Source organism: Silurus meridionalis, chromosome 17 (assembly GCF_014805685.1).
Source record: "Silurus meridionalis isolate SWU-2019-XX chromosome 17, ASM1480568v1, whole genome shotgun sequence".
In the NCBI taxonomy this organism is placed as follows: Eukaryota; Metazoa; Chordata; class Actinopteri; order Siluriformes; family Siluridae; genus Silurus; species Silurus meridionalis.
The window spans coordinates 15,088,236-15,104,755 of NC_060900.1; the positions used below are offsets into that span (position 1 = coordinate 15,088,236).

At 38.8% G+C, this 16,520-nt stretch overlaps 1 protein-coding gene across 5 annotated transcripts in view; it reads left to right on the forward strand.

The window, feature by feature from the left end:
• grid2 (glutamate receptor, ionotropic, delta 2) overlaps positions 1-16,520 on the forward strand; it is a 464,217-nt gene that overhangs the window by 359,418 nt on the left and 88,279 nt on the right. For all 5 annotated transcript variants that reach the window (XR_006928288.1, XR_006928287.1, XM_046871162.1 and 2 more), the window contains one exon: positions 1,710-1,811. Coding sequence is in view for 3 of the 5 variants with exons in the window: in XM_046871162.1 (XP_046727118.1) it covers positions 1,710-1,811 (102 nt within the window). In the remaining 2 variants the exon portion in view is untranslated. The remainder of the gene's footprint in view (positions 1-1,709; positions 1,812-16,520) is intronic.

The window sequence follows — 16,520 nt, forward strand, 5'->3', positions numbered from 1 at the left end:
GATTTAACCAACTTTTTCGCGCTTAACTTTCCATTAAATTTCTCAATTTTTTTGATTCTCTGTGATTCAGGTGTTATTAACAGTTGTTGCCAACCCTGTTCTGACAGTGTGCTGCGTTTTTGGTACATTTGTTATGAAAAGGGACTAGTGTTGGTGACAGATGGTGAATTATTAGAGTCTATAGTTTTCAATGCATGTTCAGTGACAAAAAGCCTAATTCAGGTTAATTCTTATTTTAGATAATGTTAATGCAATGCACTAAACGTAAAGTGGGTTGGACATTTATTTCTATTTTTATTTAAGCACATTGCAAAATCCACAAGATATATATTTTTATAATTAATTATTACCTCATTAACATGTCAAATGTTTACGCTTGCTAATTTGACAAAATTGCATCACTAGCACATTTTGTATTTTAGTAGGTTTTTTTTTAAGTGTTTTTGTTAATTGTTTTTTTGCCCCTAGTGGTGGACTAGGGACTATCTCTGTTTGTTTGTTTATTAATGATTGTTATTTATAAATTATTGTTAATTAATTTGTTGTTGTTTATTAAATGTAAACTTGAATCATAGTCAAATACAAGACCATTTTTTCTTCTTTGTTGTTTATGTATTTCAAATTCATCCAGTGAGCAAGATTTTGGCCAGTCCAAAAAAGCATGTTTATGTTTTTACACCACTGATTACAGGACTTTAATCGGTTGCTGAATAAAACCGCTTACTTATGTAACCAGGGTTCTGATAAGGAGCTTTAAAATGTATCACATAGATTTGTACTCCAAAATCGAATCATATATACATATCATAGTAGTCCACTTTGCCTGGACTACTGTGTGTCTAGATCAGAGAGGCAAAAAGTTAATTCTGAAGATTTATTGCCATAATATTACATTCAACAAAAGTAAAAGAAATCACCATTAAGAATTATCCATATGGTAAGGTAAATTAATAAAAATATATACAAAATACATGCCAATCCTATTTTTTCTTTTCCATAATAAATGACAAGAAGCAATCATTTTTTATTTTAGAATCATGGAGCTTTTGATTAGAAATAAAAAAGATGATAAATAAAAATATACAAAGTGACTGTTTGCACCCTAAAGGACAAAATTTCCAATACAATTTGAATGTAGATTAAAAACACACTGATAAAACACTGCAGGTTTTTTATGATGGAAAAAATTCAATCATAATTAATCGTATCAGATCTTTATTATAGGATATAGCAGGCATTTTTGTCACTTTGGCCCATACAGATAAGAGAGCCATTGGTATTTTATTAAGTCGTATTTCAGTGGTAAAAATAAATACATAACTGTAAAAGCTAGAATATAAAAAACTTTCTTTCGGCTTCTCCCGTTAGGGGTCACCACAGCGGACCATCCGCATGTTTGATTTGGCACATGTTTTTACGCTGGATGCCCTTCCTAACGCAACCCTCCCCATTTATCCGGGCTTAGGACTGGCACTAAGGCTTGTGCAACCCTAATGGCTGGGGTTGATATATGATTATAGTTTTTAAAGTCGACGCTTACATTCCCAAAGAAAAAAGTCAGATCTGCTGAAGTGTTTTAGTACAGTTTTGTATAACTTAATATTAAATTATGAAAGAAGAATAATAATTAAACTCTAGGTTTAAATGGGTTTTACTTTGAATAGTAAACTGTATACAGCTTACATTTTTTTGTGTGTGTTTTTTTTAAGCTGGCAACATGGGACCCTGTCCATGGACTAAATGGAACCTTGTCTGACCGGAAACTGGAGAACAACATGCGTGGAGTGGTGCTACGTGTTGTTACGGTCCTGGTAAGAGTATCTTTTTAACATTATTGTAGAAGTTTATCTGCATAAATAACATAGAACTACTACTAGATACAACTATGTTTTGTTTATATTGTCATCTGATGTCACTGGGTAAAATCCGAAATTTGTTGTGGTTGTTTTCTCATTAATAGTAGCAGAGAGACCTCTCCAAGTCCATGAAGTCTCTTGTACCTTTATTGAAAGGCAGTTTGGTAGGCTTGAGCGTGGGATTTGAGGATTAGGAGCTAGCTGCATATTGAGATTTCAGTACTTCTATATTGCCTCCAGCACAGATTTGAGTGAGTCCCTGGAGTTTGTTAAAGATTTAGTTGTCTGAATTCTTCATATCCCCGCTTTGAAGTCAGTACATGAAGAAAGATATGCAGTCTCTAGCCTATGTCTCACTCTTTCTCTAGGCTTCTATTACTGCTTTTTGTAATATGCCTGCTAAAATATTAATGATATGTCAGTCTGACAAAATGCAGAGTGCCTATGTGGGAAAAGGCACCGAAAACACAGTAAGTGATTGTTTCCAATTGATGACTTCCTACCAAGTGTAATTGACCTAAACAAATAAACACAAATGACACAGACATGCACTGTCAGAAAATCCTCAGGACAGAAAGTTACTAATTATGTTAAAAGTGGTAGAAGTTAAGCCATTTATAAGTTCAAGTTTTTAAAGTTTTTTTCCCTCAAAAGTTTTTGAACACGTTGAGCGCGAGCAGAGCAAAGCCAAACCGAGAACCAGAGCACGATGAGTCTGAGCAGTGCCGAGATCCATACCGCAGATCTGAGAGTCTGTAACACGCGTGGTCGGGAGGCTGGAGGTGAGAATAGTCAGGCGGAAACACGTTGGTTACTAAGGGTGAAATGTTTCAGTGGAAAATGCTGGAGAGTACTCAGCCTTGAAGACAATCTGCCACTGATTGGAGGTTTCTGGCATCCTTATATGTGTTTGCAAGATGGATGCCATTTCCGTAGCAGGTTGCAAGGGGGCGGTTCCTTGGTGGTGGAGGTGGCAATGCCGGAAGTGCTAAAGCGGGCTGACAGAATGTTCGCTTCTCCAAACTTTCAGCTGAAATACTTTGCCATGCCTCTTATAAAACTTGCCAAAGATGTTCTTTGCTATATTTCTGATCTGACCTTGTGATCCAGTTCATCAAGAGCGTTTGAGTAGGATTTAGGTCTGGTGACTGGGCAGGCCATTCCATGATAGATAACACTCCAGCCGACTGTTTGCTCTATAAATAAAGAGTAGTCCAATTAGCCACAGTAGATGGATTTGCAAGGTGTTAAAGTATGGCATGGTAGCCATGATGCTTCAGTATTCCTTTCATCCGGAATAAGCCTCCAACCTTCCCTGATCCAAAATAACCCGAAACCTTTAAGCTTTTACCTCAATGTATGACTGGTTTTGAGGCAGTCTAAAAACATCTTTTGGTGTTCTCTGTCTTACATAATTCTTGTGTTAGAGCCAAAATTGTAAATTTTTGACTCAATCAGTCTATAGAACTCTCTTCCAGGTATTTAGTGTCTAATTTTTGTATTTTTTCCTTTCACCTAGTTTGCCGAATATAGGCAAAAGGAACATGCAGTTGTTTCAAAAGGGATGTTTCAAAAAGTTTTTTGTTTCTATAGCATTTTTAGCAATATTCTTTACACAAGGTAGCTTAACAGAAATATATACAAATTCAGGATGTAAATGTAAAAATATTTAACTTCCCGTAATGAACCAAGTGGCAAACAAAATGATGTGAGGAATTTTTTTTTATACATTTTCTTTATACTTTTACATGTTTACACTGTTAAACTGAACAAGCTTGCAGTAGTTAACTGTGCTTCCTGCTCACCTCATTTGATATATATATATATATATATATATATATATATATATATATATATATATATATATATATATATATATATATATACAGTACAGACCAAAAGTTTGGACACACCTGCTTATTCAAAAAGTGTTCTTTATTTTCATGACTATGAAAATTGTAGAGTCACACTGAAGGCATCAAAACTATGAATTAACACGTGGAATTATATACATAACAAAAAAGTGAACTGAAAATATGTCATATTGAAGGTTCTTTAAAGTAGGCATCAAGAGAATGCTGAGGTGTGCAAAGCAGTAATCTAAGCAAAAGGTGGCTACTTAGAAGAACCTACATTATGACATATTTTCAGTTGTTTCACACTTTATGTATATAATTCCACATGTGTTAATTCATAGTTTTGATGCCTTCAGTGTGACTCACAATTTTATAGTCATGAAAATAAAGAAAACTCTTTGAATGAGAAGGTGTGTCCAAACTTTGGTCTGTACTATATATCATAATATCATATATGATGGTATACTTATTGTCACAAAATAACAACAAGAAGTATATATATATATATATATATATATATATATATATATATATATATATATATATATATATATATATATATATATATATATATATACTTGTTGTTGTTATTTTGTGGACAATAAATATATCATCATAAAACCCAGCCATTATGGTTGCACAAGCCAGTGCACTTTTAGTGCCGGTCCCAAGCCCGGATAAATGGGGAGGGTTGTGTTAGGAAGGGCATCCAGCGTAAAACGTACCAAATTGAACATGCGGATTACGAATAAGAATTTCATACCGGAACGGTCGAGTCCCGGGTTACCAATGACCGCCACGTGGAAGGGCAGATGGTGGTAGATATTGCTAAAAGGATAGAAATGGCAGTGGTGAACATTTATTTTATGAAGAAGGGCGAGCATAGGGTGACGTATAAGAGTGGAGGAAGGTGCATACAGGTGACTATGTTCTATGTAGGAGATGCAACCTGAAAGAGATTGGAGACTGTAAGGTGTTGGCAGGGGACAGTGTAGCTAGGCAGCAATGAATGGTGGTCTGTAGGATGGTTTTGGCATATGAGGAGCTGTATGAGAAGTTGGACACTAAGGAGGGAGAAAAGGATTTATACAGATTGGCCAGGCAGAGAGGCCGAGCTGAAAAGGATGTGCTGCAAGTTAGAGCAATAAAGGGTGGAGATGGAAATGTGTTGACTAATGAGGAGAGTGTGTTGAGAAGATGGATGGAGTATTTTGAGCAGCTGATGAACGAGGAAAATGAGAAAAAAAGAAGGTTGGATGGTGTAGAGATGGTAAACTAGGAAGAGGATAGGATCAGTAAGGAGGAGTTGAGAGCAGCTATTAAGAGGATGAAGAGTGGAAAGTCAGTAGAACCAGATGACATACCCATAAAAGCATGGAGATGTTTAGGAGAGATGAAAGTGGAGGTTTTAACCAGATTGATTAACAATCTGGTAAAATATTTTGAAGGTGAGAGGCTGCCTGAAGAATGGAGAAGGAGTGTGCTGGTACTGGTTTTTAAGAATAAGGGAGATGTGCAGACCTGCAGTAACTACAGGAGAATTAAGCTGATCAGTCACACCATGAAGTTATGGGAAAAGTAGTGGAAGCCAGGCTGAGAGAAGAGGTGACCATCTGTGAGCAACAGTATGGTTTTATGCCGAGGAAGAGCACCACAGACGACTTATTTGCTTTGAAAATGTTGATGGAGTAGTATAAAGAAGGTCAGAAGGAGTTGCATTGTGTGTTTGTGGATTTTGAGAAAGCGTACGACAGGGTGCAAAGAGAGGAGTTGTGGTATTGTATGAGGAAGTCAGGTGTGTCAGAGAAGTATGTGAGGGTGGTGCAGGACATGTATGAGGACAGTGTGACAGCAGTGAAGTGTGCAGTAGGAACAACAGACTGGTTCAAGGTGAAGGTTGGACTGCATCAAGGATCGGCGCTGAGCCCTTTCTTGTTTGCAGTGGTGATGGACAGGTTGACAGACGAGGTCAGACAGGAGTCTCCATGGACTATGATGTTTGCGGATGATATTGTGATTTGTGGTGAGAGTAGGGAGCAGGTGGAGAAGAGCCTGGAGAGGTGGAGGTATGCGCTGGAGAGAAGGGGAATGAAAGTCAGTAGGAGTAAGTCAGTGGAGCTGAAGGTAGCAGAGCTGAAGATGTTGAGGTTTTCGTTGGGAGTGACGAGGATGGACAGGATTAAAAATTAGTTTATTAGAGGGACAGCTCATGTAGGACGTTTTGGAGACAAGGTGAGGGAGGTGAGATTGAGATGATTTGGACATGTGCTGAGGAGGGACATGGGGTATATCGGTAAGAGAATGCTGCGGATGGAGCTACCAGAAATGAGAAAAAGAGGAAGACCAAGGAGGAGGTTTGTAGACATGGTGAAGGAAGACATGCAGGTAGTTGGTGTGACAGAGGCAGATGTAGAGGACAGGGGGGTGTGGAGACGGATGATCCGCTGTGGCGACCGCTAATAGGAGAAGCTGAAAGAAGAAGAAGAAGAAGAAGAAGAAGAAGAAGAAATGTATCATCATAAATCTAACATTGTATTTTAGAAATCATGAAAGTATTTTTTCCAGTAGTGAATTGTGATATAATACTTTAATCAGATGTTGTATTGACTATCACAAGTTATTATGTTATTATACTTTTACATTGATGGAATGTAGTGCATGCTGCCACCAAGCGATAATTAAACTAACTGAAATCTGTTACTTTAAAATGTATGCTTCTTAAACGACTTTAGGGCTTTTTCATACTCTAGTTTGTTATTTGTGAGAAAACAAAACGCTGCTATGATTATATCAGAATCTTACTGAACCTTCTGTTCCCCTGGTAAAAAAATAAATAAATAAATAAATAAAAAAACATAATCTGCTTGTTTCACATGTATGGGGTACTAAATTGCCAACCACTATAACATTATATTAACAATAGATTATTAGTATTTTATATATTAGCATCATATAAGTGCGTGCGTGCGCGGATGTGTGTGTGTGGGTGCGATAAAATTGTGCATGTTTAAAATAAAAAAGCATACACTGCTCTTCCTAATTATTGTATATTAAGTGTGTCATATTGTGTTATATTTGCCACCATTTATAAGGTGTTCTGTATCCATGTTTTTCATCCAGAATTCTTTAGATTTTTTTAAATACTGAATTTGATTTAAGTCACTAATAGTTTCAAAAATTATGTTTCATTCAGTTCATTCATACAGCCTTAATTCTTCTTTCATTTCAATCATACAGCCTTTTCTATTCCTTCTTTAGTACAAAAAAAACTTAAGGTTCCCTTTCAGGAACTCGAGCTGGGTTGATTCCAAAACGGTTTGGGAACGCGCCCGAGTGCACGCTCTGAAATAATGTGTGTAATGAGTCAAAAATTGGACGCTGGCTGTCATCGATGGGGTGATGTCATGACCAGGAAGTATTAAATGCATATGGAGTGAGGCAGCATCAGCTTCTGTTTGTTCATAAAGCGCTCTAGGTGTTGTGTTGTCTGTCATATCGTTTAAAAAAAAAAGAAAATGAAAGCAAGTGAAGTACACTTTCCGGCTGTGCCCCCGATATATTACAGAGGGATATTCACAGCTTTCTCTCTGCGATACCAGATTCAAGGAGCTTATGGAGGTTGTAACACGTGCCATTGCCAAGCTCGATATAACTTGGCCGGCTCATGAGCAGAAAGTGCTTTCATCCAGTAAATTAGATGAGCACTTTCTGACACCAGTGTCACAACCTCCGCATCGGGGTCTTCCTTTCTCCAGGGTGTCCAGGTCATGGGTTAAGCCTTTTTCGGCCCCAGTTTCATTGTGTATTCCCACATAATGGGGTGGAAAGAACATGGGTTTGAGGCAATGCCACAGGTTGTAGAGATGCTTGCGAGCTACCTCTCTCCCTGGATCGCCTCCTTCTTTAAGACCTCGACACTACCCACAAAGCCCATACGCAATACATTGGTGCTTGTGGGTAAAGCTTATGCTTCGGAAGGTCAAGCTGCTTTGTATTGGCATATCAGGCTGACCTGCTGCATGAGTTAGAGCTGAGAGATGCCCCAGGCAGCCATTTTGACGAGCTTTACCAGATAACTGATCTTGCTCTTAGAGAGATTAAAGAGACCGCTAGGGCCATTGGCCGATCTATGGCTGCCCTGGTATCCACACAAAGGCACCTGTGGCTCACTCTGTCAGAGATGTCTGAGAGAGACAAGGCTGTACTGCTGGATGCCCCACTAACCTCTTCTTCTTCCAGCGGTACCTCCCATGCCGCTCAAATGGGGCTGCTTGGCGGGCGCAGCCCCAACCGCAGCCCTCCACCTCCCATACGGGTGGAAGGTACAAAGACTTCAGGGTTCTTGGTGCTTCAGGGCACAGCCAGCTCCAGCAAACTCTCTCTTTGGTCTCCACCCGGCATCGTTGTGGTCCAGGAGATCTCGCCGCTTTCCTCAAAGCCCTTAGAGTCGTTTTAGGACACTGCCCTGGATCTAGGCACACCAGAGGTCAGATACCCAAGTTTACTTGATTCAGTTTGGGTCTCCTCCCTGTTTTCATGGGATCTGGTCATGGAACAGAAAGTAAACACTCTCCTAAGGAAGGAGGCCATCAAGGTGGTCCCTCCATCAGAATGAGAGTCCAGGTTCTACAGCTGGTACTTCATAGTTTTCAAAAAGGACGAAGGGTTGCGCCCTATCTTAGATCTACGTCAGCTCTCTCATAACACTCAGGTTCAAGATGCTGATCCTCAAGCAGGTTGTGCTTCAAATCAGATCCAAAGACTGGTTTGTCACGGTAGATCTAAAGGATGTGTACTTTCATGTATCCATCCTACCTCTCACAGGAAGTTCTTGAGGTCCTCTCGCCCGTACCGTCACAAAATGTGTGGATGCGGCTCTGGTTTACATGAGGTCCCAGGGCATCTGCATCCTCAATTACATCGACGATTGGTTGATCTTAGCTCGATCAGAGCAGTTGGCGGTCTGCTATTAAGATGTTCTTCTCGCCCACATGAAGGTGTTGGGGCTTCAGGCTGAACACTGGGAGGAGTGTGCTTTGATCATTACAGAGAACCACCTATCTCATTGTCATATAGGATTCGACTACTTTGCACGTGCAGCTTTCCCCTGCCTGCATTGTGGCCTTCCTTATGGCTGTCAGGAAGGTCAGAGAAGGGCAGCCTCTCGCTGTCAAACAGTTCCAAAAACTGCTGGGGCTTATGGCAGCTGCATTCAGTTTTATTCCACTTGGCTTGCTGTACATGAGACCCCTTCAGTGGTGGCTAAGGACCAGTGGGTTCTCATGGAGGGGCAAAACCTTCCGCACCATCAAGGTCACGCGGCGATGCCTACGTGCCTTCGATTTTTTGAGAGATCCAGGGTTCGTGTCTCTAGGCCCCGTGCTGGGAGTCCCCAGTCATCGCAAAACGCTAACAATGGATGTGTCCCTCATGGGGTGGGGAGCAATCATGAGTAGTCGCTCTACCCCAAAGTCTGTAGGAAGGGCCCCATCTACTTTGGCACATCAACTGCCTAGAGATGCTGGCCGTGCTTCTAGCTTTGAAGCATTTCCTCTCACACCTCAGAGGTCACCACGTTCATCGCCATATGGACAACACTGCAGTGGTCTCCTACAACAACCATCAAAGAGGTTTGCGTTCACGAACCCTGTGCAGGATGGCGGACCAGATCCTGCTCTCTTTCTGTACCCCCATATGGGTTACATCTTCAAGGTTACAGGCATTCTATTCTTCTCCGTTCCAGGCCCCAGACCAGAAAAAAATGAACCAGCTCTGTTTGGTGCACACACTGGACACCTACGTCCACAGTATGAGTCCTTGGAGGAAGACTGATCAGCTAATAAACAGACTCTGAGCAGGTGGATTGTTGATGCCATTACATCATCTTATGATGACTTTAGACCTTTAGAATGATGTATATTTAGCCATGGTTACTCTTCTCCCTTTAATCTATTGCTAAACATTAACACCTGAGAACAATGGGATATTGTCGCACGGGCAAGGCGCTGACGACTAAGGGGTTTAAAGAAAAATTTCTTCTTAGAATATGCTTTATCCAAGAAACAAAAAACCTACAGCTGAGCATTCTTGCAGTAGAGCATTGCACTTCCTGAAATCAGCTGTCCAATTAACTATTAGCTTGTGAGCCATGGATGCCTGTGATATTGTCTTGGCACTATTAGCTGACTAGCCTCTAATGATCTGAACAGGCTTCTGAGGTCTGTTTTTTTAAGCGTGTCAGAGATGAATTTGGCTCCAAGGCCATTAAATGATTTGTAAACAAGTAGCAGTACTTTATAATCAATTCTGTAATGAGCTGGAAGTCACTGTAAGGATCTGAGCATCAGATGTGTGATGTGCTGGTCTGTTTTTGTTCTGGTATGCATTTTAGGCTGCATTAATGTTTTTTTTTTAATGATGGTCCCCTATTCAGTTTGTTTAGAAAATAAATCTGCATTTACTTATGCTTTGTGAAAGGCTGATTTAGTTACTGCTTTAATATAAGTTCTAAATTAAGATCCAACTTTTATGTGAGAATTATGCTAAGATGTCTGACAAGGTCTTTTGTCTTTAGGATCTAGAGCTTAACGAGCCATACTGATTGATTGATGTGCATATAGCAGATCAGAAATTGTAGTATTAAGACAGAGTACATGTGTTTGAATTAGAGGGACGGCAGTGAAGTGGTGTGGTTGCAGGGAGAAGAGGTGGAGAAGGCGGAGGAGTTCAGGTACCTGGTGTCAACAGTGCAAAGTAATGGAGAGTGTATTAGAGAAGTGAGGAAAAGAGTGCAGGCAGGGTGGAGTGGTTGGTTAAGAGTGGCAGGAGTGATTTCTTTTAGAAGGGTATCTTCAAGAGTGAAAGGGAAAGTTTATAGGACTGTGGTGAGACCTGCAATGTTGTATGTATTTAGAGATAGTGGCATAGACTAAAAGACAGGAGGTAGAGCTGGATGATGATGGACAAGATTAGAAATGAGTTTATTAGAGGGACAGCGCATGTAGGACATTTCTGAGACGAGGTGAGGGAGGCGAGATTGAGATGGTTTGGACATGTGCAGAGGAGGGACATGCCATTTATCAGTAGGAGAATGCTGAGGATGGAGCCACCAAGAGGGAGGAAAAGAGAAGGTTTATGGATGTGGTGAGGGAGGACATGCAGGTGGTTGGGTTGAAAGAGGCAGATGTAGAGAACAGAGGGGTATGAAGATGGATGATCCGCTGTGGCCCCTAATGGGAAAAGCCAAATATAAAGAAGTCATGAAAAATGTTTGAGTTGAAACAACCCAATAAAGTATACTTCTTAAATCCAATATTAACTATTTATATATGAATACAAATTAAATAATGGTACCACTCTTCAACGTCTATAAAAGGACATTAAAGGAGATAGCATCCTAATCAGAGAGAGATGTTTATTTCAAGGACAGTTTTTTATATATAAAGTTAAAGCAAATTAAGTTCATCCATTACATTAATTAAATTAAAGAAAGCTGTGAACATAGCAGATGTGTGCTTGGTGAGATTATTCTTCAATCTTTGGCAACAGCAAAGAAAACTTATTGAAGAAAATCATTGTCATTATTGTCATACTTTGCCAATTCAGAATAATAAACTAAAATACAATAAAATCCTTTACATCCTGCACAAACATAATGATTTCATTACCTTAAGCATTTCTTTTGGCGAACTATAGTTGTGTGTACAATTAAGATTTGACAGCAAAGAAAAAAAGAAGTGGAATTTTCTTTAGTCCACATTATCTCTCAAATGATTTTTTTCAGCTGATAGGGAAATGCATGTGTTTAAAACCATTTGTATAGATGCCATTAAAAACATCTGTTTAGAAAAATATGGCACCCTAGGAAGCGTGAACTACACAAAGACGTTTTGCATAATCTGATTTGGACTTAAGTCACAGGCTTTGAATACCGCCCAAATTAAACTTTTTCTCTTTCATTTCTTATGCCAGATAAAATCTCTGTTTTATCTTTACATAATGGGAAAGACACTTGACACATTCAGTCACTTGTTGTATAGCATTGTAGTAGTAGTAGCCTGTGGTTTTGTAGACATTAGATGGAAAACTAGGTATGTGTTGTCTTCATTAGGGAATATTGTAGACTTAACCAGTTTTTCAGTTTGTCTATAAATAGAAAAGAGTATAAGAATTAACACACACTGTCAAGAACACTAATTTTTTTTATAATATATCAAAAAGTAAGCTTTCAATGGGCAGATTTATTGCTTTAATGAGGCCAGAAAACAGACTGGAAATTGTCATACTGTAGTTATCCCCAAAAACCTGTGATTTAAAAATGTTTTCCTATTTATTTGTAATTTGTTACAGTTTTAAAAAGTAAGTGGTTTGCTACTGCTTTATCCCAAAATAATATACATATATTAATGTTGAAATAATATTATAGAATTAATTTTATCAGAGTGATACTTATTATAGAGCGAAGCATTGGAAAGTAAAACTGAAATGAAAAGTCCCAACGAAACACGTTTTTAAATAAAAAAAGTAACACTGTTCACTGGTTCAACTATAATGAGGCCTAAAATTAAGGTCCTATATTACTGTGAATTGAGGTGTGAAGTTCAAACCTTGAGTTCTGTTCAAACACTCATAATTAATAACACTAAGTTATTTAAAGCTTACTCTTGCACTATCCAGCTGTTGACCTATTGCCTTCCCATAGAGACCAATGAACTCATGAAATATTTAAGTGGAAAATTACCCTTTCCAATTATAATTCTTTATTAAAAACACCTCCTATGATTCAGGGAATAAGGAGAAAGAAAACAAATGTTTGATGAGTTCCCAAGTTCCCTGCAATAAAACAATATGTGTTTAAAAAAGAAGGGAGTTTGCCCTCATGGGAAATTTTGTCTTTTATAAATTTAAGCTTGACATAAATGGAAAAAAAAAACATTTACTCTTGGTGGCAGACAGATTAGTCACAGAGGTCTTGGAGGTTCATGAGTTCACTGGATGTAACTGAGTGCCCCAGTGACTATGGTGTCAGGATTTATAGCCATGCTAACATGTAGTTTCTGATAGGCAACTGAGTCGAGGGTGTGGAGCTGCTCAAGACATTGGCAGACTGGCAGGGAAACACTGCTACTGCCATGGAGCTTGTCAGCATCCCGCTACCCCAGTGCTATTCTTGTCTGCATCACTGTCACTGTGGGTAAAAGCAGTGTGCCAGAGAGAGAAAGAAAGAGAGAGAGGGAGAGAGAGAGAGAGAGAGAGAGAGAGAGAGAGAGAGAGAGAGAGAGAGAGAGCGATGCAAAAGATCCTAAAAGAAACAGATCCCAGGGATAAGCCTGATTTAGGAGGAAATGCATTGCTATACACTTTCAACGTCATCCATATGTGAGGAAACACTGGAGAGTAGAAGAAAAAATGATAGAGACATACAGTAGATACAGTACTTACAATTATATTTCCAAGCTTTCTCCTGTTTTGCTGTACAATATGGTAATTATGTATATACTGTTTAACTTTGATCTAATTTTTTCCTGTGACAAATTTCAATCTCAAACAATTCAATGTGTATATTAATGTAAGACATTTCCAACAAGAAGGGATTTAATGCAAGCTTCCTCCCACTGGTGAATTCCACATGTTAACCTTAGATGAAGGATAGATGATGCTAGAGTAAAACCAAATGACATACTTTGAAATGGCCCAAAGTTTCAATGGAAGTGATAGTAACATACGTCAGCATCTCCTCTGAGGAACTCTGATAGATGGCGCCTTTTGGCTGCTGTGAACCTTGGCATGCATGTCCACATTCCCACTAATAGCTTATTGAGCGAGGTGGGCCTGGTGTGGATTAGAAAGCACTGGCTTAATGTGCAGCCAGCATACAGTCAATAATGCCTTCTCTGAAATAAATCTGCCTGACATTCCCAGAAACTCTCCATTCATCGATAGGGAATTATTAAAGCCAATATGAAAAATAAGCAGTGAAGTATTGCTTTTACTGGCGCAGTCACTGCCGACCACACAGCAGTGGTGAGTACAAGGCGTTGGGTGATAGGAGCTGTCATGTAAAAGAGGGTCGGGGAACATTGTGTGCTGTCAGTGATGCTTTAAGTAATTTGTTAGTGAGAAGCATTATATTTAAGATCGATTTTTGTGGCACTGAGATTAAAATTAGAGAACATAGTTATGCCTTAAAGGTGTGGGTAATAGCAAATGTGTAAAAAATTTGCAGTGGTGAGTAGTCTCGGGGTACTCAAGTGTAATGCTTTATATACCTCCAGTGTATCATGGTTAGTGATTATAAATATTTTAGTGACTTGATAGCAAATGTATATGGAATTTGTTTTCCGATGGAATTTCACTTTTTTTTACCGATTGGAGGTTCAAATCCCATCTCTGTTCAGTATGTGTGGTATTTTGTTGTTCTCCTCATACTTCCAGGGGTTTCTTCTCTCCCTCAGTCAAAAAACATGTTGTAGACTGTTTAGCATTTCCAATTAGCCTGTGGTATTTTTGTGTGTGTTATGTGTGCTATGGGTTGGCACCCTGTCCTGGATGTCCCCTGCCTTGTAAGGTTTCGGATAGGCTCGAAGCTCTTATGCAACCCATTGTTGTATATGTGTTTTTAAAATATGGAGGATTGGATGCATGGGTTTTTGGCATGTGTCTATTTGTTTAAAACTCTTTTGTAATTCATTGCAAGATGTGCCTGTTAGAACATCTAAAATCATTTTTACCACTTGTAGAACAAGTTGAGAGAAAATAGATGAGCTTATTGTGTCCCTTTTTGGAATTTGATTAATTTTGATATTAAGATATCTTAGTATTGTGTTAGAATAGACGTATTGTGATTATGGGTGTAACAAATAAGCATATTCTATATAGATTATTTGGCACAAGAGTCTTGATTTAATACATCTACATATCAACAGGCTTCATAAAAGGTAGGTTATTTGTCATAAAGTACTGTTTACATTATGTAAGGTGCAACAAACATTTAACTTAATCAAGCCCACATTTACTATCCTGAAAAAGTACATGTATATACTAAATATATATAAAACACTACAGCTAATACCACAGACATGTCCACACATCTGTACCAACATCACCCTTTTCTGCCAAAAGAAAATACAGAGCCACCCACCTACCCACACACAAACAAATACACACAAGTCAAGTTGGTTTTTACTTCCATTCCTCAGTGCAGCTTATAGACATCGGAATGAAATGTCATTTCTCCAAGACATACAGTAGCAGTGCAGTCACACAGTACACTGGACTACATAAAGTGCACATACCTGCCAGTGAGAGACAAGTGCAACATATGGAATAAATACTCAGGACAGTAAGTACACAGGACAGTGCCTATCAAATAAACAGGACAACAGGACAGTGTTGCTTGATAGGACTAGTCCAAACAATTGTCTGGAAAGACTGAAGAGCTTGCTGCAGCAATATCAAGTCAGAGGTAGAAGTAAGTTAAAATGAAGGGTTTCATGACAGTTAAAAGTGTCACATAGCAGATGTGCAGTCAAGATTGTACAGTGGTAAATGCTGGGATGGTTTTAATGAAATCAGGTGAGTGCTGAGAGGCTGTAGTGTGTTGTGTATCGTCACTGCTTCAGGCAAGAAGCTGTTGTGGAGTCTGGTTCTTATACATCAGTGGTGAGTAGAGAGTTCATGTGGTCAGAGATGCTGTGCAGTTCCAGTATCAGGCAGTGAGACATTTCTCTGCTTATTTACTCACTGAGTCAATCACAGCGAAAAATAAATTCAACAGAGTGATTGGAAAATTTTAGTTGCAGATACAGTATGAGATTCAAAAACACACCTATGGCTATTGACAGCTGCTTGTATTGTATGAAACTTGACTGTTGTGCACATTATTAACTAGTAACACCGACCAGGCATAATATTATTACCATATAACATTATGACCAGTGCGTGAATAACACTAAGTATCTCTTCATCATGGTACCTGTTAGTGGGCGGGGCAGAGATGGCAAATGTACACACATCCTTCACTCAAGTAGAAGTAAAAACTATTGATCATGTCACCAAATAGATTTAAAAGCCTGGTTTGAAATTGTTAGAAGTAAAAGGTACAGATTTTTGTGTAAAAATGTAATAAGTAAAAGTAAATAGTTGTCAAAAGAATAAATAGTGAATAGTGCTGACAACAGAAAAATCTACTTACAGTTAGTACAGTAACAACGTATTTGTACTTTATTACTTTCCATCTCTTGGGGTGGGATATATTAGGCAGCAAGTGAACATTTTGTCCTCAAAGTTGATGTGTTAAAACTGGATCAGAGTATCTTCAAAAAAGCAGCTCTTGTGGGATGTTTGTGGTCTGCAGTGGTCAATGGTTATCAAAGGTGGTCCAAGGAAGGAACAGTGGTGAACCGGCCACAGGGTCATGGGTGGCCAATGATCATTTATGCACGTGGGGGCCGAAGGTATTAATGCTCGACAGGCCAGGATTGTTTTGGTTGCAAAAGTGGGAACAACACAACATTAGGCAGGTGGTCATAATGCTATTCTTGATCGGTGGTCATAATGTTATGCCTGGTCGGTGTATTTCTTACTAGACATTATATCCAAAATCTTATCCAATAAACAAAAAAAACAAGCAGTAACCAGTGTGAAAAGTGAGTACACAATAAAAATAAAAGAGTGTACTGGTGGACTGAATGTTTTTATATAATAAAACATGCAATAATTTCACTGCTAAACAAATACATAGTAATTATTTGTTGCATAATAGATATATTAAATTAATGTTTGCTCCCAAATAGATATTAGCAAATTG